Source organism: Vespula vulgaris, chromosome 13 (genome assembly GCF_905475345.1).
Source record: "Vespula vulgaris chromosome 13, iyVesVulg1.1, whole genome shotgun sequence".
Taxonomy (NCBI): domain Eukaryota; kingdom Metazoa; phylum Arthropoda; class Insecta; order Hymenoptera; family Vespidae; genus Vespula; species Vespula vulgaris.
In genome coordinates, this window is record NC_066598.1 from 1,997,448 (window position 1) to 2,020,227 (window position 22,780).

Genomic DNA, 22,780 nt, shown 5'->3' on the forward strand with positions numbered 1-22,780 from the left:
TATTTTTAATGTATCACAAAAAAGATTCTGCAATATGAAAGTAACAACCAATCACGTTTGAGCGTTAAGTAGTATATAACATCATGATATTTATCGAGTATTGTGATTGGTCATTACATGTTGGCGCTTCTTCGTATTTATTGGTTGTATTTTTTTTGTACAATAAAATTATATTTGTTTATTTGTGAAAAGATAATTTCATTAATAATCATTCGAATACACTAAGAAAAAATTAATCAATAGAAACTTTTATCGTTTTAATAGAAAGAAATGTATAAGCTTCTTCGTAGAGAATAATCAAAGATGGCGCCTAAAGCTATCGAAAAGGGACTACTTTCCTTCCGCTAAGTGCATTCTACGGTTGTGTATATAAGCGTAAGGAGAACTACTTTCAACGCCTCTTCCTCATTAAGAGTAGAGTTGTGTTCACGTGTGGTTGTGTCTCCTTTTTCCACAAAATAGGTCACACAACCCACTTCCATTCGTGAAATAACTCTCCTATAAAAAAATCCAAAAAAAAATATAAAATTGCAAAAAATACAAACAAAAAAATCGTAAAACCGTTGCTGAAAACCGCGATACCTAAATAAAGTGTGGAAAAAAATAATAATTGCTTTACGAAGAGCGACGTGGTCTGAAGGCAAGCCATATTGAAAGAATCAAGGAAAACCAAAAAGCAGAGAAATTTTCATCGTTAACGGCCCGTAAGACCAGGTAAACTATAAAAATGAATCCAGGAGCTCCAAACTACCCTATGGCTTCGCTTTATGTGGGAGATTTGCATACCGACATCACCGAGGCGATGCTGTTTGAAAAGTTTTCGTCGGCTGGCCCTGTACTTTCTATACGCGTCTGTCGTGATATGATTACCAGACGATCTCTTGGTTACGCTTATGTCAACTTTCAACAACCTGCTGATGGTGAGTATTTTATTATTATTAATCATACGCATGAAACAAACAACAAAATTTTCACTTCCTCTTACCATCTTACCATGCTTTATTTATACGCTCATGGCACGTGCAATGCATTGTGCAAAGCCACCATATTGGATCTCGCAATACTTTGAATAATGGATGACGATTGAACGATTCATGCCGTCTATTCGACATTTATAATATCATTTATTCTTTAAACATATATTATTTTTTAATGATATGCCGAGATATATAATAATTTTTATCTTTTATGTTTATTAACTATCTTTTTTTGCTGCAAACAATTGTTATGATCCTCCTGCAAATATTTACGATTTTGTTTATTTATATGGAATTATTTCGTAGTTTAATGTCTTTGACATCCAACATTATTAATATATGTTTTATATTTTAGCTGAACGTGCACTGGATACGATGAATTTTGATATGATTAAAGGGCGGCCTATAAGAATCATGTGGTCCCAACGTGACCCTTCCCTTCGGAAATCTGGTGTTGGAAATGTTTTCATTAAAAATTTAGATAAAAATATAGACAATAAAGCAATGTACGATACATTTTCTGCTTTTGGTAATATACTTAGTTGCAAAGTTGCTCAAGATGAGTCAGGTGCATCTAAAGGATATGGTTTTGTTCATTTTGAAACCGAAGAAGCCGCTAACAAATCTATCGACAAAGTAAACGGAATGTTGTTAAACGGGAAGAAGGTAATATATCATTTATTATCATACTTTTCATTATGTTTTATATTTGTATTATTGCTATTTTTAAATTTTTAGGTTTATGTCGGTAAGTTCATCCCTCGCAAAGAACGTGAAAAAGAATTAGGAGAAAAAGCGAAGCTTTTTACCAATGTTTATGTAAAAAATTTTGGAGAAGACATGACCGATGATAAATTAAAAGAGATGTTTGAGAAATATGGGACCATCATCAGTCATAAAGTGATGAATAAAGATGACGGAAAATCTCGAGGTTTTGGTTTCGTCGCCTTTGAAGATCCTGATGCCGCTGAACAAGCTGTTTTGGAATTAAATGGAAAAGAAGTGGCAGAAGGAAAATGCATGTATGTAGGTAGAGCTCAAAAGAAGGCGGAACGTCAACAAGAATTAAAGAGAAAGTTTGAACAAATGAAGATAGAACGGTTAAACCGTTATCAAGGTGTTAATCTTTACGTAAAGAATTTGGATGACACCATTGACGATGAACGTCTACGAAAAGAATTTACACCTTTTGGAACTATTACCTCTGCAAAAGTCATGATGGAAGAAGGACGTAGCAAAGGATTTGGCTTTGTATGTTTTTCAGCCCCAGAAGAAGCAACTAAGGCTGTAACAGAAATGAACGGTCGTATAGTAGGTTCGAAACCGTTATACGTTGCTTTAGCTCAACGTAAAGAAGATCGTAAGGCTCATCTTGCCTCACAATATATGCAACGCATGGCTAACATGCGTATGCAACAAATGGGCCAAATATTTCAACCTGGTGGTGCTGGCAGTTATTATTTACCTACTATTCCTCAACCACAAAGATTTTATGGGCCAGCACAAATTTCACAGATTCGTGCGACACCCCGTTGGCCAGCACAACCAAATCAAGTACGACCCAATGCACAGACTGGTAGTTCAGGCTTTGCTGCTATGCAAGGACCATTCAGAGCTGCTCCTCGAGCTCCTGCTGCTCAAGCTGGTACTATGCGCAATACACTATCCGCCAGACCAATTACAGGTAACAAACTGCATAAATCTTTTATGATTTATTAATAAGATAATACATTATTTTATCATTATCATTATCATCATAAACATTACGAAGACTATATATAGTCTTCGTAATGTCTATGTTTGTATCATAATTAAAATATTATTATGCGGAGAGTAAATCTTAAATATTAATTTTTGTATAGGTCAACAAACGGTAGGTGGTGCAAACATGCAAGGACGTTCTATGGCTGGACAAGCAGTTGGGGTTTCTCCTCAAAGTCGTCCATCCAATTATAAGTACACTTCAAATATGCGCAATCCTCCGCAAGCAATGGCAGTTCCTGCTCAAGCTCCAGTCCAACAGGCAGTTCACATTCAAGGCCAAGAACCATTGACTGCCTCCATGTTAGCAGCTGCTCCTCCACAGGAGCAGAAACAAATGTTGGGAGAACGTTTGTTCCCGTTGATTCAATGCATGTACCCACAACTCACTGGGAAGATCACAGGAATGTTGTTAGAGATTGATAATTCGGAGCTCCTTCATATGTTGGAGCATAACGAATCATTGAAGGCCAAGGTTGAGGAGGCTGTGGCAGTACTGCAGGCTCATCAAGCCAAGCAGGCTGTGGCTTCGAAAAAAGAATAAACGCCATAAAAATTAAGCTGTCATTTTTATCGTATCATTTTAATTATCTTTAATTTTTTTTCTCTTTTTTTTTCTTTCTCTCTTTTTTGTCATTTTGCAATTAATCCTCAGTTTAAAAAATTCCTCCTAAAAAAGCTTTATGATGGCTTAAGCGATTGTTATGTAATGGCGAAAAACAACCAAGTTATATTTGAAAGCTAATATTGATCGCGAGAGGATTTTCTTCAAGTTTTATGATAATAAATTTTTCTTTGATGGTAGAAATCGACTTGATTTTTATTCTATCTCCCTGGTTTTTTAATTGAATGTGTTGTATTAAGTGTATACGATCATGTATAATAACCTTTATAATTTTCAATTGAAGTTTCAAATAAAAATAAAACCTACTGTTGAACCTTTTTTTTTTAAGAATTCAATGATACGATAACTTATGTATTATAGAAAGAAAAAGAAAGAAGAAAATTGTTATATACAAATATGAAAATAAATGAACAAAATGCCTGCGATAGTTTTTATATGTGAAATGTTTTGAAATACGCGGTTTACAAGTAATTGTGATTGCAGAAAAAGTCTGAATTGTGATTGGTCAGTTGATCACGTGGTATTCTGCACTTGATGCATGATAGGTTAGTTTTTTCATCCATGAAAGTGTGACGCAGCCCAAATATGATTTTCGACCGTACGATATAAACAGTGAAACGTGAAGGAGAAATGTCAAGTACGTAGTTGTGGATTAGTCTATCGCAGAACACCGGGATTGTAGAGTTTTATAGATTTTTTTAAGTAATTGTTGACGCAATTATCGTGAGAATTGAATAAAGCCGGTTAGTATTAATCTTGTATAATAAATATATGACGAATTTGATATTAAGGTAGATAGATAATCGTACACATATGTATATATATATATATATATATATATATATATATATATATACATATATATTATACGTATATATGTACACAATACACATAATTACTTAAGTAGTTCAAGCACGATTGGTTGAAATCGTTTTGGAGAAATTACTGTAATTATTGCGAATAATATAGGTTAATTTATCGAATTGTTAATTAAAAATTCAATAGTTACGAATAATTTCCTTGAGAGATTTGTTCTTTTTTTTATTTATACTGATCGAAAGAAATTGATTTCTCTTCTCACGTACTTCGTTGGAAATATTTTCTACGTCACGCTTTAATTTGTACGTAGCCTATTTAAGAGTTCGGTACAGATCATCAAAGGTGCGAGACGAATATGCGGCCTCAAATATGAAAGGAATGTATTCATTTATTTAGTTTTTATATTTTAATCATTTTCTATGAAATTTATTTAACATCAACTTTTTATTTTGTGTCATCTCAATGATTATTAATTATTATATATTTTATATAAATTATATGTATTCTTTTAACTAATTCGAAACGTATGGTCGATTAACGACACATTATGTAAAAGAATGATATTCTTCATTTGTTCGAGAGAATAATTGTTTTATTATCCACGAATTTTCTAATATTTTATTTGTTTAAAAAAAGAATGTTTATAAATAATATACAACATATATGCATATTTATATATCATTAAGAAATTAATGCTAAAGTCATTGCATATAAAGGACATTAAATGTAAAAGAAACATTTAGACGGTCCTGACGATTAATTGCAAAATGTTACTTCTAAAATATTTTATTTCATGTCATTGTATGAATAATTTTTGATATATTAGAAATATAAATAGACAAAATATATTTCACAGGTTTATAGTTTATGAGAGTTATAGACTCGATTGTTTTTGTGCTTTATATTTTTAATATATAAAGCATTAAAAATGGATCGAGATAAGGTCATAGGAAACTTGAGAGCAGCATTATTGTCTTCAAAAGGAGGGGTACTCATAGATGAAGTAAACCGTAAGTTAAAGAATTATTAATACAATACGTAGAATTTGAAAATATATTTTCTGGTTGATAACATAGTTATTTTGTTATATGAATACAAAGAAATATGTTCATTCTAGGAGATTTTAAAACGATTATTGGTGAAAATATACCATATCGTAGGCTTGGATATCAATCTTTAGAGGCTTTCTTAAAATCAATATCTGGAATTAAAATTACTAATAAAGGTGGACAAACATATGTAGAAGCTTTACCTAATGAGAAATCTTCTCATCTTTCCAAACTAATATCACAACAAAAGAGTGCAAATAAAAAAGAGGTTACTTTTATTTTATATGTGATTTATATTTGATAAAATTGAAAATATTCATATGATATTCTAAGAATTTTTATATACTATTTAGTTACGAAAAGGTTTCTACCGCAATTCAACGCCATGTCGAATGCCATATTCAACAAAGAAAGTTGTTTTCCCTGGGAAAAATGTTAATGCAAATTCTTCTATGCAAACTAAAAATTCTATGAAAAACAACACTAACCAAAAACAAGAAAAGTATACATTTAAAAAAAAATATAGTTTTATTTTATTATTACATGATTCTATATATAGTATTTTCTAATCTTAGAATAAAATAAATATTATAAGTTTTATTTTTAAAAATAGATATTATTATCTTATATTTTATATAATTATTAACTTATATTTTACAATGTATTCAGGATTGTACCTCTCATGCAAGTTCCAACAGGATATATACCGCCATCTTCTTTAGGAAGACCTAGATACATACAACCGGTGTCAGGATCACCTACTTGTCCTAGCAAAGTAAATATTTTTAATGCATAGTTAATAATAATAATATTCTTCTTGAATGACATAAATTTGCATTATTAATAGATTCTAATATCTACTGTAATGAATCATTTATATTTTTAGAGACTGAAGGATAGAAAATCAAATGCTATTCAAACAATAATGAACCAAAATGTTGATAAACCCAATAATAATACATTTTTTAAAAGCAATGACAATGCTGAAAAATCTGCAATACCTGTGATAACATCAAAACCAAACACTGTGCAGAAATATTCAGAAGCTTGTAGTAATGAAAAATCTTCTTCAAATATAAGTGGCAGACTTAAAATTAATTCAGATATTCCATCCCATTCGCTTATAAGTAATAATGTCTCAACATCTCAACATTCTGAAGTATTATCACCACTATCTCCTGCACAATTAATAGGGAATAAACCAATTTCATTTGCTGCTGCACAACCATTGAAGGTTCGTGTATTTTATATATATATCTTTCTAGAAATTGTAAAAAAGTGTAATGTTTTTTTTTTACCAGGTGCAAGAAAATAATCAAAAGAAGACAGTTTTAAAATCGACAGTATCCATAGAAGATCCGAGACATCAATTGAAAATCTGTGCAAGAAATCTTAGTTTACCTGAACCTATATACAGGATATTACCAGCAACTGCTAAAACCTCAACAGTAATGGGTATATATGCTCATGTTAAGGTACACTATACCCTAATTATTTATAATATAAATTTGTGTGTGTATGAATTTATATATATATATATATATATATATATATATATATATATATATATAAGATATTCTCTATATAATATTTTGCTTTACATATTAATATATAGATTGGACCACATGGATATAGCAATTATCCATATGATGTAAGTTCTGATGATGAAGCTCAACGATTAGCAGCTGAAATAGCATTAAAAGATCTTATTGATAAATTTGGTTCATTACCTAATATCACTGAAACTACCAATAAAGAATTAATACAAAAACGTATAGTGGCAATTGTAAATACTCACATGAATGGAGTTTTCAAAGATCAAATACCTGTATATTACAAACAAGGATATGGAGAGTGTTTGCCTGCAGATTGGTTTGACATCATAGAAGAGTGTTCTGAAATTATATTAGAAAAAGGTGCTGATAATTCAATTATTTTACAACGATGTGAGATTAAAAAAGAGAAGGTAAAATGTAAATTTATTGGAAAGTTGTGATAAACTGTTTTTCATTACATTTATAGTGTAACTTCTCAAGAATATATGGAGAAAATATTTGTATTTTTATCTTAGGTATGTGATTCAATTTCACCAAAATCAGATAAAATACTATTGAATCCAATAGGACCAACAATACCAGGACAATTGCAATTACCAGAAGATCAGTATTGGATCGTATATGTTTGTTGTGTGATAAGTACAGTTGATGTTTGGGTTCGACTTGCTGGTCCTGATTATAGTGTAAGAGATGATATTAAAAATTTTATGAAAAATAATTTTTTTACAAATAATTTGTAGATTTAATAAGTACTAATTTTATTTGATATTCAGGACAAATTCGATATTATGATAGCTGAGATGATGGAATACTATAGTCGAAGTCAAACATCTATTAAATCAGTCGAGATAGGAGGTTATTATGCGATATTTGAAGATGATTGCTGGCATAGAGTTCGCTGTGAAGAATTTGATAGTAATACTGGATTGGTTACTGTGTTATTCATTGATCATGGCGATGAAGATCAACGTCCCTTAAGTGATTTATATATACTGGATAAAAAATTTTGCAGCCTATCTGCACAAGTAATATTTTAATACATACACATAAAACGTATACTATCATATACATCATTAAAAAATCTAATTTTTCCAGGCAATGCGTATGTGTTTAGCTGGTTTGGAAGACTTTAGAGATTGTGAGACTGTTTTGGTTCACATTGAAAATTTGTTACTTGGCCAAGCTTTTTATGTCGAAGTGCTTAATCAGGGCTTTGATAAAGATGGTCCATATGCTACAGTTGAATTTTATGATACAAGTGGTCCAGATGATATTAATTTAAATAAAATTCTATATAAGCAAATATTGCAGAATATTATAGCTTTACCACAAATGAACGTTGTAAGTACATAATCATTTCTTTATTCTCTTAAGTTTACTTTAATATTTATAGTTTTACATTAATTTTTAGGCAGGACAAGTAACAGAAGTTTTTGTCTCACACGTAGAAAAGAATGGTGATGTTTACATTCAGATACAAACAGAAGGGATGAAATATCTAATTCGTTTGATAAATCGTTTGACACAAACCGGACTAACTGCAGATATTTTGAAATACAGTATAGTTACTGTTGTCGATAGAATGAAAAAATATTTTGTATCTGTAGATGGAAATTGGTATAGAGGAGAAGTGATGAATATTTATCCAAATGGTCAAGTAAAGGTGTTCTTAATTGATTTTGGAAATACAGTTATTGCGAGTAAAGCTAATTTATTGCATTTGGAAAAACTTTCTGATTTATTGACGAAGTATCCTGCACAGGTAAAATCTTTTTTCTTCGTATAAATTGATCGTATGATCCATATACAATTTTCTTAATGCATATATCTCAGGCTATGAAAGTACATCTTCACAATATTGAAAAATCAATGTGTAATGAGAAGATGGTTTCCCGGATAAGGAAGCTTGTTCCACAGGGTGAACCGATTCTAATGAGGGTGATCACACATTCAACTGTTGGTACACCATTAGTAGAATTGTTTAAACGTATTCAACCCGACAATGTTCTTGCTTCTATTAATACTACCTTAGCTTACGAAGAACTTAAAAGGTATTTTAGAATAATATAATGTTTAGAATAATAAAATGTATGAAAATTTATTCTTTATTATCTTTATTATAATTTTATTATAGAACTATTGGAGATGGTAATAATAATGTAAAATCAAGAAAACGTATTACATCACGAACTATAACGAATGAAGACGATGACGTTATAAAAACATTAAAGCCTCCGAAAATCACAGGACTTGGTGAATTTTTTGATGTACATATTACAATGGCTGCCAATCCAGGAAATTTTACTGTTCAACCACTAGATGATAAACGATCTTTAGAGGTATTCATATTCGCATTAATCTCATATAATTTTTCATAATTATATGTTCATTAAATTTGAATGTAGGCGATGATGATCGAATTGCAAGAAGTTTGTTTGACTTATCATGGATCATATCCAACTGTTGAATCTATTAGAGAAGGAAATCTTTATGCAGCTAAACATATAGATGAGCATTGGTATAGGTAATAACTATTTTATATATATTATATATTTCATTATATATTTTGAATATTTTTTTATCATTAAAATTCTACTTTCTAGAGTATCCGCCTTGAATATTATCAATGAAAATATGGTCACCGTATATTTCTGTGATTTTGGTGATGTGTCTATTCTATCGTTAGACAAGTTACAACCTTTAAAAAGTCAATTTTTAGAATTACCATATCAAGCAATAAAGGCCAAGCTGGTTGGTAAGTAATTTATATAGGTATAACATACTTCTTCGTATTGATCGCACATATATAATTATACATAAATATAAAAATAATATAAATTAATAGGAATAAGGCCTATTAACATGGATTGGTCAGTGGAGGATTGCTTAAGATTTCAACGATTGGTGTTAGAAAAGAACTTTGTATCAATAGTTGTTGAATCAACTCACGATGATGTAAATCCCGCTGAAACTATACTTGGTCTAAAATTGATAGATGTAGAGACATCAGAAGACATTTACATTGATCAGCTTTTAGTAGAGGAAGGTCGTGCAGTATATACAGATTGAATTGATAATAGTAATTCAGAATAGTAGTACCAAAAGTTAACATACATTTCTATACTGAAATAATAGTAAAAAGAAAAAAAACACAAAAAAAATAAAAAAAAGAAATAGAAGAAAAAAAGTTAAAAAAAAGAAAAGGAAAAGAAAAGAAAAGACATTTATTAAAAGAGATCATTATAATTTTAATTAAAAAAGTAGAGTGTATGTCTCTAAGGAAGTATTTTACAAGGTTGTGTTCACGAAAGATTTAATTTTTATAATTATTTTTTTCTTTTTTTTTCTTTTATATATTTAAAATATTATCTATTCTCTCATCTTTAACATATTCCATCAAATTTCTTGATATCTCTTTTACAGAGAAAGAAAGAAAAAAAAAGAGGGAGACATCGGTATATAACTGGTATATATGCTTTATCTATATGTTCCTTGAATCTATAAAAATAGAGACTTTTTTATATATTATTATAATTATGATAATATATTATATCGTAGATAAATAAGTTCGACATAAATAGCGTTTGAGAGTTCTTAAATAATTTTATGATTTTCTTAAGAAATTAGACGAACATATACTATGAATTTGAAAGATTTTTTTCATTCAACTATAGCTTTCATAGAATTTAGAGAGAGAAAAAGAAAACAATTTAAATAATGTAGTCTCATCAACTTGTAGTAACTTTATATAATACTATAAAGAAATTTTTGGCTGTGGTCTATAGAGGACTATAGATATAATAATTTGATTGTAAGCATTCCATTTTGTTTTTTGATTTTTCTTTTTTCGTTTTAACTAATACGTATGAAATTAATGTTATTAAAAAAATGTTTCAGACTAATTATCCCAATACTTTAAAAAATAATTAGTTATGATATAAATTAAAGAAAAGTAGAAGAAAAGAAAACAGAGAAATATATAAAATATCATTCAATTTGTTGTATTGTTTAAGTAATTAATTAAATAAAAAATAAAATTGTAACGTAGGTGTTTGTCTGAAACATTTTTTTTAAATTATATGAACGGCTTAACTGCGCATATATATAGCTAAGTTGAAACTTATCTAAATATTTCATATTTTTTGGTTAAAACTAAAGATTTATATATAAAATTAGAATATATAAAAGTACACCTAGTGTATTTTTGTTAGTTTTCTAAATATTTACTTTTTTGTTTGGCTTGTTGTTTCTCTTTTTTGCAATAATTATAAATATTGATAACTTTCCTATTATAATTTTATCAATATTTTGGTGCTGTTATATTCATTGCAAAATTGAATTATTGTGTGCGTTTTCATATGATTCGAAGGAGAAAGATATTGGCTCTAAAGTGCCAAATTATATTATTATAGACATATTTGTAAATTTTAAAATTAATTAAAATTTACAAGTATATAATTTATGAGATAAAAGTATAAAACATATACGTGTATGTGTGTATATGTGTGTATGTGTGTCTATATATATATATATATATATATATATATATATATATATATATATATATTATCAATAGTAATCACAATAATAATTAATGATTATATGAATAATTATATGATCGCGTAGTTAATAATAATTATTATATAATAATTGAATTATTATTAATTATTATTAATAATATATATTACTTAAAATTTTATACGTAGTAATATTAACGATACTAACGATAACAAAAGAAAAAAAAATCAACTTTCATTGTTCAGTATTTTCTATTAGACTAGAACATATAATATGGTGATCTTTCTTCCCTGCGTGTATATTAGCTATATCTAATGTCTAAATATATCTAATATTGGACATGACATAGTTCTTCATAAAAAAAAGAATATATTTTTATTTTGTTATATTAATAATATATGATATAGCTTATCGTGTTGTGTTATGGTAATATATTATTTTTGATAACTTGATGAAAGGTGCCAATAAAAAAAAAGTAACTTTGTATAAATAAAAAAAGATACATTCTTTCCTTATCTTTATTTGTAAAAATCCTGTTTTGTTGAATTTTATAATCGTTATTTAAAAAGTAATATTATTAATAAGTATATTAATTTTTATTTTTCGTTTATAATTTATATTTAATAAAAAATTATAAATTATAAGTTTTCATATAGACAAATTTATTTATACTATAGTTATAGAAAAGAGAATACAATTTTATAATAATTAGTAAAGATGTAAATTTATGATATAAATATAATTAAAATATATAAATTTTGGGAAGATCGTTTAAAAGCAAAATGGATTCAAATATGCCGCTGAAATATAATTACTACGTAAGTCTGAGGAAACTCAAGCTTTTATTTGAAAATGATATTGAAAACTAAATTATATATAAATTTACTTTATCTTTCCTATAAATATTACTTAATGTATTCATAAAAACGTTACAAATTAAAAATGTCAAACATTAATATTAATAAATTATACTACTTCACTATCGACAATTTCAAATATCCCGCAATTTAACGACTATGTAGGTCGGACCAATCAGATTCTTCTATTTCAATAACCGGAATTACCGCATAAACCAGTAGCCATCTTTGAATTTCTAAAGAAACGCGACAACCAACGTGATACAAAGAAGAAAATTTAAAAAAATAGGAGAACCAAGAAACATAGTTCAGCCAAATGACGTCACAATAATGTCATCGAACAATAAGTTAAAGGTCTTAGCTTGATATAAAAATCAATTAGCGACATCATCGTTTGTAATTTAAACGACAACTCAAGAATCTTCGAATGTGATAAGTGAACGCGCGCACGTATTTTCGTAACTCGTTCGGAAATCTTCGGTCTCTGTCGCACGTACACGAGTTATATATATCTCTCTCTCTCTCGATCATTTTTGCGCGCGCGAGTTTGAGAGTTCGACTTTTCGCAGACAGGGTAAGCTGGCCGCTCCAATGACGATTAAGTTTGGTGCCAACGAAAAGAGCCAGTCTATTCCGTCGATCGTACGCTACCGGTAATAATCGGCGTCGATTAGCACGTAGGTAATTTCTTTTGTTATCTCGCGTGAATCTAACGATATATATATAAATATATATATATTTTTTTTTAATAAATTTGCTTTTTTTTCTTTTCTTTTGCGCTTATAAATATCTATCTCTGTCACTGTTCTCCCTTTTTTCGCACGTACGAAACGTTTAATTGCCCGCGCAGTTTAACGTATTCTCAAGTGTGTTGAATTTTCTGGTAGTTTCTCTTTTGTTTTTTTTTTTTATCATTTCTTTTTTTGGCGAACGATTTTACCCGCGTATTTCCGACGCATTCGAATACGTCGGTGTGTCTATTTTTATTCGAATAAAATGTATATATTCGAATGGATACAAAAAAATATATATATATATAATTGTTAAAATAAGTTAAGCTTGTGACGATGACGACGACGATGACCAACGACGTTTTTTTATTTTTTTTAATTAATTGATTTTTTTTCTTTATTTTTTTTATAACCTCTTCCTACGTGTATCCCTTCATGTTCACATCGCGTACACTCACACAAACATATACACGTTCGAAAGGTCACTTCGCAAACGCCTTGCATGTTATTTTTTAAATTGTGTCTGTTTTCTGTTATTTTTTTCTGTCTCTCTCTCTCTCTCTCTCTCTCTCTCTCTCTTATTCTTTCTTTCTTTCTTTCTTTTCTCTTTCTTTCTCTCTCTCTCTCTCTCTCATTTCATATCATCGGTTTTACGACACCATTTCCTTCTCTCATATTCAGTTTTGGCCTAACTTGCCTGACAATGCCGGATACTAACACACTTACAACGTGAGCGATTACTTGTCTCGCGGATCATCGGTGGGATAATGATTACAGAACAAACTTGGACCATGATGCTGGACAGCGATGTCACTGGCATCAACGAGTAAGTTCAATCTCTTACTTCTTATCTTATTAAAAAAAAAGAAAAAAAGACAAATAATATCTAATAATTAAAATAGATAAATTATGAATAAAATGATAATAAAAATGGTATTAATATGATTTATATATATATATATGTTTTTTTCTTTTTTGTATTATTATTATTAATCAATTTCAATTTTGATTATTTATATATAATTTTAATATATTTCACATATTGATATGTACTTCGATAATAAAATTTCCTTCGTATTCCTTCGCCCCTTAACAGACTGGCTATTTCACCGAGAAAACAGCTATGGATCAAGGCCGTGAAGAAGTTGACTTCAGAAAGATTAGGAAGAGAAGGTCTGGCTGCTTGGGAAAACCCTAAACTGGATAACGATCCGGAACTGGGTGACGATACCAACGACGACGAAATAACCAACGATGAAATTCAAATCTCTACGGATCCCGAAGCTCTTTTAGCTGAAGCTGCTGTGCCTGAGGATGAAGCTCAAATTCATCGAGGTAGATCGATTAAAAAAATAAAAGACTGTTATTTTCTCTACCTAAACATATACGTATATATATATTTTATTTCATAATAATTTATAATAATATATTTTTCGTATAATAATATTATTTAAACAACAATAAGAACCGCGACTTTTGTATAACGTTAGATTATTCCAATATATTCCAACGTTCTATATAAGGAGGCATAAAAAGATTGATATTTTTAGATGTCTTCAAGAAAGGGGTTCTCTATAAAGGGATATTCTGTCCTTCTTTGACCAACAATTTTCATAGTAAGCAATTGGAAACCTCGTATCTTCATTATTCGAATCGACAACGACAAAAAGCATTGATCATGCTCAATATCGTCGATCTTGGATTAAAGGTGAAAAATCATTATAATATTTCAATTTTATAAATGAAAGATCATCGAAAATGATATGTACAAATTTATATTTCCTAAATGAAATTTATGATGGCACATATTCCTTCGGATTATTAAAAAAGAATCTTTAGAGAATCTGTATTTTTTGCAAAATGTTTCTTTCGTTAAAATAACAATGTTAAACATTAGTTATATTTGCTAACACGTTAATGATGCGTAAAATATTCAGTTAATAATTCATATGTTATCATATAAATTATAGTATTTCTACATAATTTTATTCAATACCGTCTGCAATTATTTCAAATATAATTTTCGGATTATATCTAGGATCAATTAAATTCCTAATAGAACATATACTTTATATACAGATCGCTTTAGTTTCTATCTGGTTATGGAGAAGAGAGAAAAACAGCGGCGGTCTCATCGAATCATTATCATGGGCATCATGTTGCATAGCTGCTAATCTTATGGTCTGCGTTCTAGGATGGTGGAGATGTTTTTCAAATAATTATTTATACTGGGCCTCGATATTTACCTGGTTATTGATCAATTCACAAGGTTATTTTATTACTATTGAATTTATATTTTTATTTTATTTTGTTTTATTTCATTTTATTTGTTTGTTTTATTTGTTTCCTCCTTTTCTTGTAATTTTTATATCTGAATATATTCATACTCTCTTTTTATTTATTTATTTATTTATTGGACATATCTCTCTCTCTCTCTCTCTCTCTCTTTCTCTTTATATATATATTTTCAGTTCTAACATATACATCAGAGAGCGGATCTGTAGAGAGTAGCTCTATAATATCATCATCCCCGATATCGATTGATTCAATATTTTTGTTCGCCGTGGCAAGTTTTGCTCCAATGACTCGAAGTATCGAGTCAGTTTAGCGAATCGAATGAATGTTCGTTCGACCGTGGAAAGAAGGTATTAAAGCGACCAAACTCTGTATTTTCGCGTCTTTCTCTCTCTCTCTCTCTCTCTCTCTCTCTCTCTCTCTCTCTTTCTCTCTCTCTCGTATTATCATCATCATCGATTGACTCTTTTACGTTTTTATCTATCCCTTTAAAAGAAAGTAAAAAAGAAAATGTTTAATTGGAGCATGCCGAGATCTAATTTTTCCACTTTTTCTTTCTTTTTTTCTCTTTCTCTTTCTCTACAGGTTTCATTGGAGCTGGACTGAACTTTTCGTCGCAACAACGCTTGATGTGGTACATCTTATTTGTAGTTTATGCACCTTATGCTATGTTACCTCTTCCTTTGAGATGGTGTGTCCTTGCTGGTTATGGTACAGCCTTTACACATATGGCGATGGCTGGTATCAGTTTATTACATGATACCACATATGTAAGAGAATATTATAAAAATTATTTTCAGTATTGATTAAATATTTCACATGATATTTAAAGAAAATATATCTAAATATTATTTAATTAATATAGTTACAGGATGTAACGTGTATTGTACGTATGCTAACGACCAATGTCCTACTCTATCTTGCTGTAAATCTCGCAGGAATGTATACGAAGTATTTGACTGATAGAGGCCAAAGACAAGCGTTCTTAGAAACTCATCGTTCGATGGAAACCAGACAGCGAACTCAAAATGAAAATAACAGACAGGAAAAACTATTACTTTCTGGTGAGAAGATTGGCGAAATTAATAATATTTGTATTAATAACAAGTGTTCTCTTCATAGTTTATTGCAGATAACATTATTCAGATATTATTTTAACACGTTCTCGATATTGACTATTACACGTAAAAAAATAATACCTTTAACCGATCATAATTGAGAATGAAAAATTATTGAAACATTGAAAAACGAAACAATTTTGAAAAATTGGATAATATTAAAATTAAGTAAATATTACATGTATCAGAAGATAAACAAAATTATAATAACGATAGGACATAATTTTATACACTTTAATAATTACATAAGTTTCATGCATGTATTATATTCGTGACCGGTTTCAACGATGTGTTATATATTATTTCTTTTTTATGCTACGTACACATAAAGGGATATAAATAATACATAGTGATATACACATGTATGTATATATATATATATATATATATATATATATATATATATGCATATATGTAATACTACACATTGGAGTTATGAGGCGACCGCGGAGCTCGGTAGTGCGTGTAACTTAATGTTCAGTCGAGCGTTTAAAAGGGTCACTAGACACTTTCGGTCGATTGCTCGACAGATTCTCCTGCATCGTCAAGTTAATATACGTCAACGTCGTCGATTACTTCATGTTCATCGTTTTACTTCATTGTTATAAAAAAAAAAGAAAAAGAAAAACAAAAAAAACAGTATAATTAAGCCAAGCCCTACGATTATGAAAGTGATCCGAGTCTTATTTTTATGGTATCTTGTTTTTGCATCACAAACTATTCTTAAAGTTTGAAAATTACGTAAAAAAATTATTTTAAAAAGAATAAATATATTTACTTACTTTTTCTATGTTTGTCTGATGCATTGATTAATCATTTTTAAATAATTCGAAAACCAAACGCGCAATGTACGCGTCCATTGATGCATCAGTTCAATTATAAGATATCAATTTCAATAGATACGAAACAGCTCGAATAGCTCATTATTATATATAGCTTATTATTATTATTTTCATTGATTTTCAGTTTTGCCAGATTTTGTGGCGAAAGAAATGATAAGTGATATTGCTCGTGAAACAGCTAGGGGTGGTACAATATCCTTCACGCCAAATCAATTTCATAGAATTTATATTCATCGTTATGAAAATGTTAGCATTCTCTTTGCTGATATCAAAGGATTTACCGGTACGTCGTTCATAATAATTAAATTATATTGGAAGAAAATTTTTCATTAATTGTTTATTTTTTTTTTTTTTTATATCTAGCATTGGCTAGCCAATGTAGTGCTCAAGAACTAGTGAAAGTTTTGAACGATCTCTTTGCTCGTTTTGATAAACTCTCCTCGGAAAATCATTGTCTTCGTATAAAACTTCTTGGAGATTGTTATTATTGCGTGTCCGGATTACCAACAGCTAGAAGCGATCATGCTCATTGCTGTGTCGAAATGGGATTGCATATGATCAAAGCTATTCGTGATATACGATACACGACGAAGGTATTTGCTATTACTATTTATAAATCAGTATTTGTTTATTCATTGTTCTCATGTGACAATAACATATTCTTTTTTTAACAGGTAGACCTAAACATGAGGATAGGTATTCATAGTGGTTCAGTATTATGTGGAGTTTTAGGACTCAGAAAGTGGCAGTTTGATGTCTGGTCGTATGATGTCACTTTAGCTAATCATCTTGAAAGTGGCGGTATACCAGGGTAAATACATATGCAAAATTGATCGAATCATTCAAACTGTATAAAATAATTTCTTTTATCGTATATCGTTTATATATTTATTTTTTTTTTTTTTTATCAGGAGAGTACATATATCGGTAGACACGTTGAAGTGTTTAGACGACGTTTATGAAGTTGAGCCAGGTAATGGCGTAGAGAGGGACAATTATTTGAAGGATAGAAACGTTGAAACATATTTAATTAAACAAGTGGAACCTCAGAAAGCGAGGAGAAGGTATTCTTCGCGTCCTAAAATTTGGAACGAAGAGGATGGCCATAATAAAGGGAAGAGAAGTTTCAAACTTGGCAATCCATTGTCCAGTAACAGTAGCAATCCGAATACTTCACAGGACGAAGACACTGCAGTTGATTGGACACCTGAAATACCGTTTGAAAATGTTCGTGTTATTTGTTTTATATTATATTGTTAATATAATTAATTTATCGCCCGATATAATTTTATTATATTATTGTAGTTGAACAATGCTACATCTATTAGTAATTTAGAATCAGAATATCTGGAAGATGAAAATGGCGTTGCTAAAAGTACGAAGGCTGCTACTGAAAAAGAAACTGCAAGTAACAAGCGTATGAGATCAGCCAATATAAATGCTTGGACTTTACGTTACAATGACGAAAGTCTTGAAACAAAGGTTACTTAATTGACGATTATTTTGTTCTAATATTTCTTTAAATATAATATAAATAATTTCTGAATTTTTTCTTCTTTTCTTTTTTTTTTTTTGGATTTGAACAGTTTGGTCAATTACGCGAGGACATGTTCAAATCAAACATGATATGCTGCTTCGTAATATGGCTATTTATCGCTATCTGTCAGGCCATCATTTTACCAACGTAAGTTCAAACAATCTATACAATTAATTAATTTATATAAGTAAAAACTTCAGGATATATATCGTATCATATAAATTGAATGTCCCTATTAGTTGCATAATCTTGCTGATCTGTCTGCTAACTACAACGGCCATTTTGGTAGCATCATCCGTACTAGTTATGGCTGAAGAATTTAAAGGGATGCCGTTATACCTTCAACACGCTTCTTCTATGCTTGTTCACAATAAACGACATCGTACGATTTTCATATGCAGCGTGATCAGTTTGATGGCATTGACTTCGATAGTAGGAGTGACGGCATGCCCTATACAAACTAGACAACATCCAGAAGTGTTGGTACTCGAACAACAACAACTGACAACTGCTACAACCGAACAACCAGGATCAGTGATGTCAACAACAGTTGGTCTTGACAGATTTATTTTAACATTTTTAGAAGCAGCGCTTCAAGACGAGGCTGCCGAAGTTGCTGAAAATCGAACGGTAACACATGACTCTAGCAATATCAAAGTGAAACTGACAAGTGTCTTCAATGGTAGAACAAGCGCGACCCAAAGCCGTAATAGAAAAGAATTCTTCAGATTTTATAAATATGAGCAACGTTACGTTCCTGGACTTCGAAGGCATTATAGAAGATTTGCTCGTAAACGTGCCGATGATATGACATTGAGGAAGATCTTGTCGCTTCCCGAAGATCTTGAACTTAGTCAAAAACTTCCATATAAAAATTTTGACGAGGATGACGTCGACATGTCGTCAAGCTGCATTCGTCCTGAATATATCGTCTTCACTTGGATCCTATGTCTCATTGCTTTAGCTTCGGCTTTGAAATTATATTATTTAGTTAAAACAGCTTTAGCCACCGCCATAGTCTTGGTTTATGCTGTATTGATACTCGTTGTATATAAGGATTTATTTTCTGATGGACCTGATCAACAAACGTGAGTATTATAACGTTATCGTCATTTAGTTGAACAAATGATAGACGAAGTATGAATTGGTGAATAGCCTAAATACAAAATCTGACAAAATTAGTCAACTTAGAAATATGAAAAAAAAAAAAGACAGAAAAAGATTATTAATTTTGTTTTTTTTCTGTTACATATTATTGATCAGTACATCAATACCACTCTCAGCACAAATGTTGGTCTTCCTAGTAGTATTTCTCGTTATGGTAACTTATCATGGCCGATTAGTAGAAGTAACATCCCGATTAGATTTCCTGTGGAAGCAACAAGCTGAAAGAGAACTCGGTGATATGATAGAATCCCGTCATAATAACATGCAATTACTTAAGAATATTTTACCGGATCATGTAGCTCATCATTTTCTGACTCAAGATCGTGCTCCAGAGGTAAAACATACCTATTAACTGACAAATATCATCTATATTTTACATAAAATATTCTTCATTTTTAGGAATTGTATTCTCAATCACGTGACAAAGTTGGAGTTATGTTCGCCAGTGTACCAAACTTTACAGAATTTTATTCGGAAGATGTTAACAAGGGAATGGAATGTATACGTTTATTGAATGAAATTATTGGTGAGTTTTGCAAGATGATCTAGCTCATAAAAGAAAAATTCAATAATCATATGTGTGAATATTTTTTCTAGCTGATTTTGATGAACTTCTCGACGAGAATCGTTTTCATTGTATTGAAAAAATTAAGACCGTTGGTGCAACTTATATGGCAGCATCTGGTTTAAACCCAACGCAAAATGTACTGGATTAATTTTCTTTTAGTTTGTTAAATATTTGTTCATGTACAGTAACGATAATGAATATATAATAAAATTTGTTTAGGAAAAAAACAAAGACGACATGGAGCATTTGTGTAGACTGGTAGATTATGCAGTTGCAATGAGACTTCGTTTAGAGGATGTAAACGTTCACTCCTTCAATAACTTTGATCTCAGAGTCGGCATCAGTTGTGGACCATTGGTAGGGGGTGTTATCGGGGCAAGGAAACCAGTATTTGATATTTGGGGTAATACAGTGAACGAAGCATCTCGTATGGACTCGACTGGTGTTATGGGAAAGATACAAGTTCCTCAAGAAATTGCAAGGGTAATTAAAATTAATTAATTAATTTGTTTTAAAATAATTACAAATGAATTATTACAAATAAATCAAAACGGATTCTCTTTTTTGTATTCGTTAAAAATTAAAACAAATTTTTTATATAAGCAAAATCATCACAAATGTTATTTTTATTCAAGTTTTTGGAATCGAGGGGATATCAAACCCAAAAACGTGGATTTATCGAAGTAAAAGGTAAAGGTACTATGGAAACATACTTTGTCCTTGGAAAAGGAACGTTGAATCAAGAGACTACAACCAGACACAGAAGTACTTGTCGAAGTTTGGCTGCTGTTGTTTATGGCGTAGTGCAAGCACGTCGTAAACAAATGAGAGCTTTGAGAAGAACGTAAAAAGATTTACGCATCGTACTATGTATGTATGTATATATGTATGTATATACATAAGGTAAGATTTAGCACGACTTACCTTTAAAGATCTAATCGTGCATTATATCTTTTATTTGAATATGTACCTACGAGAAGATTAGCATTTATATTTCAGATCGTTACGAGTTGTTACTTCTTCAATAAACAATAAAATATCTGTCTGTCTAATGAAAACATAATTATTTAAACAAAATATACATATATATGTATATATATATTTGTTTATACCTAATTATATTTTTCTCTTAGATATGCTACAATTTCTATAAAAAATATTTCATGCAATAAATGGATCATGAATTTTTATTCTTTTTTAATTAAACAATCAATTAATTAATTTTAGACAAAATTTTTAATTGTGAGGGTAAAATTAATTTTTTTGTTTTTTTTTTCTTTTTAATTAAAGGCTGGCGTTGTTGACAATTTCAAATGTACAGATAAACAAATTCTGCATAAATGTATATTACATTGTTCTTGTAAACACAATAATTTGAATAATAATAATGATGATGACGATAATGATGATGATGGTAATGACAAAATAATGATGATGATAGTGACGACAATGATGAATGATGAATATGATGATGATGATGATGATGATGATGATGATGATATAATATAATAATAATAATAATAATAATAGTAATCATGATTATAATAATAATAATCAATCCTTAAATAATAACATGATAATAGAAATAAAAATAATAATAATAAAATAATAATAATAATCCATGACAATATAATATAATAGTTGTAATGACATTATCAAGGCTAACTACAATAAATGATCTCTCATCGTTATTAAGAGATCATTTGGATTCCACTGTACACTTTTACACAATTTTTTTTTTTTGATAATGATCTAATTACAGAGCTATAGCGCATTAATTAATTAATATTACAATTTAAATTCTAATTAGAAGAGAACGTCACGACACTTAGGAGGGACCTCGCAATATTATTTGACCATTCAAGAAATCGACTTTGTTTCTGATTATTATTAATAATAATAATTATCATCATCATTATTACTTATTTATTTATCATTTTATATATATATATATATATATATATATATTAGTAAATTTTACACTATTTCCAAAGGACAAAAAGAAACGGTCGTCGACATCTCGAAAGATCAAATTTATCTTTCTTTAAAATTATGTGTGTGTATGTGTGTGTGTGTGCGTACGTGTGTTTTTGTTTTGTTTAAGATACAAAGGCACTGTACACGTAAACATACAATTAGAAGGGCGCTGCTAAAAGCGGTTCGGATGTTACTTCTCTTTCTTTTTTTGCACATTTCATCTTATTTTCAGTTTTAACTTTTAAACAGTAAAACACATGCCTGTTTAAAAATATCAATCCATTTTTGCTCTTGTTTTTCTTTTCTTTTTTTATGTTTTTTTAAATGCTACATGCTTATCAATTAGGGAGCAGTTTCCTTCATTTCTAACTGCATTGGTCGAA

General features: G+C 29.7%; 3 protein-coding genes across 9 annotated transcripts; all 3 read left to right on the forward strand.

The window, feature by feature from the left end:
• Window positions 1-387: 387 nt before the first annotated feature.
• Window positions 388-3,546, forward strand: LOC127068355 (polyadenylate-binding protein 4-like). Its single transcript, XM_051004426.1, has 4 exons — window positions 388-920; window positions 1,333-1,643; window positions 1,716-2,661; window positions 2,840-3,546. Exons 1-4 carry the CDS (start codon window positions 728-730, stop codon window positions 3,280-3,282), a joined length of 1,893 nt encoding a protein of 630 aa, XP_050860383.1. The 5' UTR covers window positions 388-727; the 3' UTR covers window positions 3,283-3,546.
• A 267-nt stretch (window positions 3,547-3,813) lies between these two features.
• On the forward strand, window positions 3,814-12,284 carry LOC127068348 (tudor domain-containing protein 7-like). Of its 3 annotated transcripts, none has more exons than XM_051004394.1 (17): window positions 3,814-4,106; window positions 5,039-5,192; window positions 5,300-5,499; window positions 5,585-5,733; window positions 5,901-6,006; window positions 6,118-6,465; window positions 6,533-6,706; window positions 6,847-7,197; window positions 7,303-7,470; window positions 7,561-7,812; window positions 7,883-8,128; window positions 8,199-8,549; window positions 8,621-8,838; window positions 8,922-9,126; window positions 9,193-9,311; window positions 9,391-9,542; window positions 9,633-12,284. In XM_051004394.1, exons 2-17 carry the CDS (start codon window positions 5,111-5,113, stop codon window positions 9,854-9,856), a joined length of 3,345 nt encoding a protein of 1,114 aa, XP_050860351.1. In that variant the 5' UTR covers window positions 3,814-4,106; window positions 5,039-5,110; the 3' UTR covers window positions 9,857-12,284. The 3 variants fall into 3 exon arrangements, with proteins under 3 accessions (XP_050860351.1, XP_050860352.1, XP_050860353.1); XM_051004395.1 differs by lacking the exon at window positions 3,814-4,106 and adding an exon at window positions 4,319-4,556 and having other exon boundaries at window positions 5,037-5,192; XM_051004396.1 differs by lacking the exon at window positions 3,814-4,106 and adding an exon at window positions 4,319-4,484.
• A 395-nt stretch (window positions 12,285-12,679) lies between these two features.
• On the forward strand, window positions 12,680-21,461 carry LOC127068347 (adenylyl cyclase 78C). Of its 5 annotated transcripts, none has more exons than XM_051004388.1 (19): window positions 12,680-12,839; window positions 13,575-13,719; window positions 13,990-14,228; window positions 14,444-14,601; window positions 14,973-15,162; window positions 15,774-15,958; window positions 16,054-16,252; window positions 17,273-17,431; window positions 17,512-17,741; window positions 17,823-17,959; window positions 18,060-18,375; window positions 18,454-18,630; window positions 18,735-18,832; window positions 18,925-19,773; window positions 19,949-20,186; window positions 20,252-20,378; window positions 20,450-20,556; window positions 20,640-20,903; window positions 21,056-21,461. In XM_051004388.1, the coding sequence occupies exons 2-19, from the start codon at window positions 13,661-13,663 to the stop codon at window positions 21,266-21,268; spliced, it is 3,945 nt and encodes a 1,314-aa protein (XP_050860345.1). In that variant the 5' UTR covers window positions 12,680-12,839; window positions 13,575-13,660; the 3' UTR covers window positions 21,269-21,461. The 5 variants fall into 5 exon arrangements, with proteins under 5 accessions (XP_050860345.1, XP_050860346.1, XP_050860348.1 ...); XM_051004389.1 differs by having other exon boundaries at window positions 12,686-12,843; XM_051004391.1 differs by having other exon boundaries at window positions 12,695-12,839; window positions 13,671-13,719.
• Window positions 21,462-22,780: the final 1,319 nt, after the last annotated feature.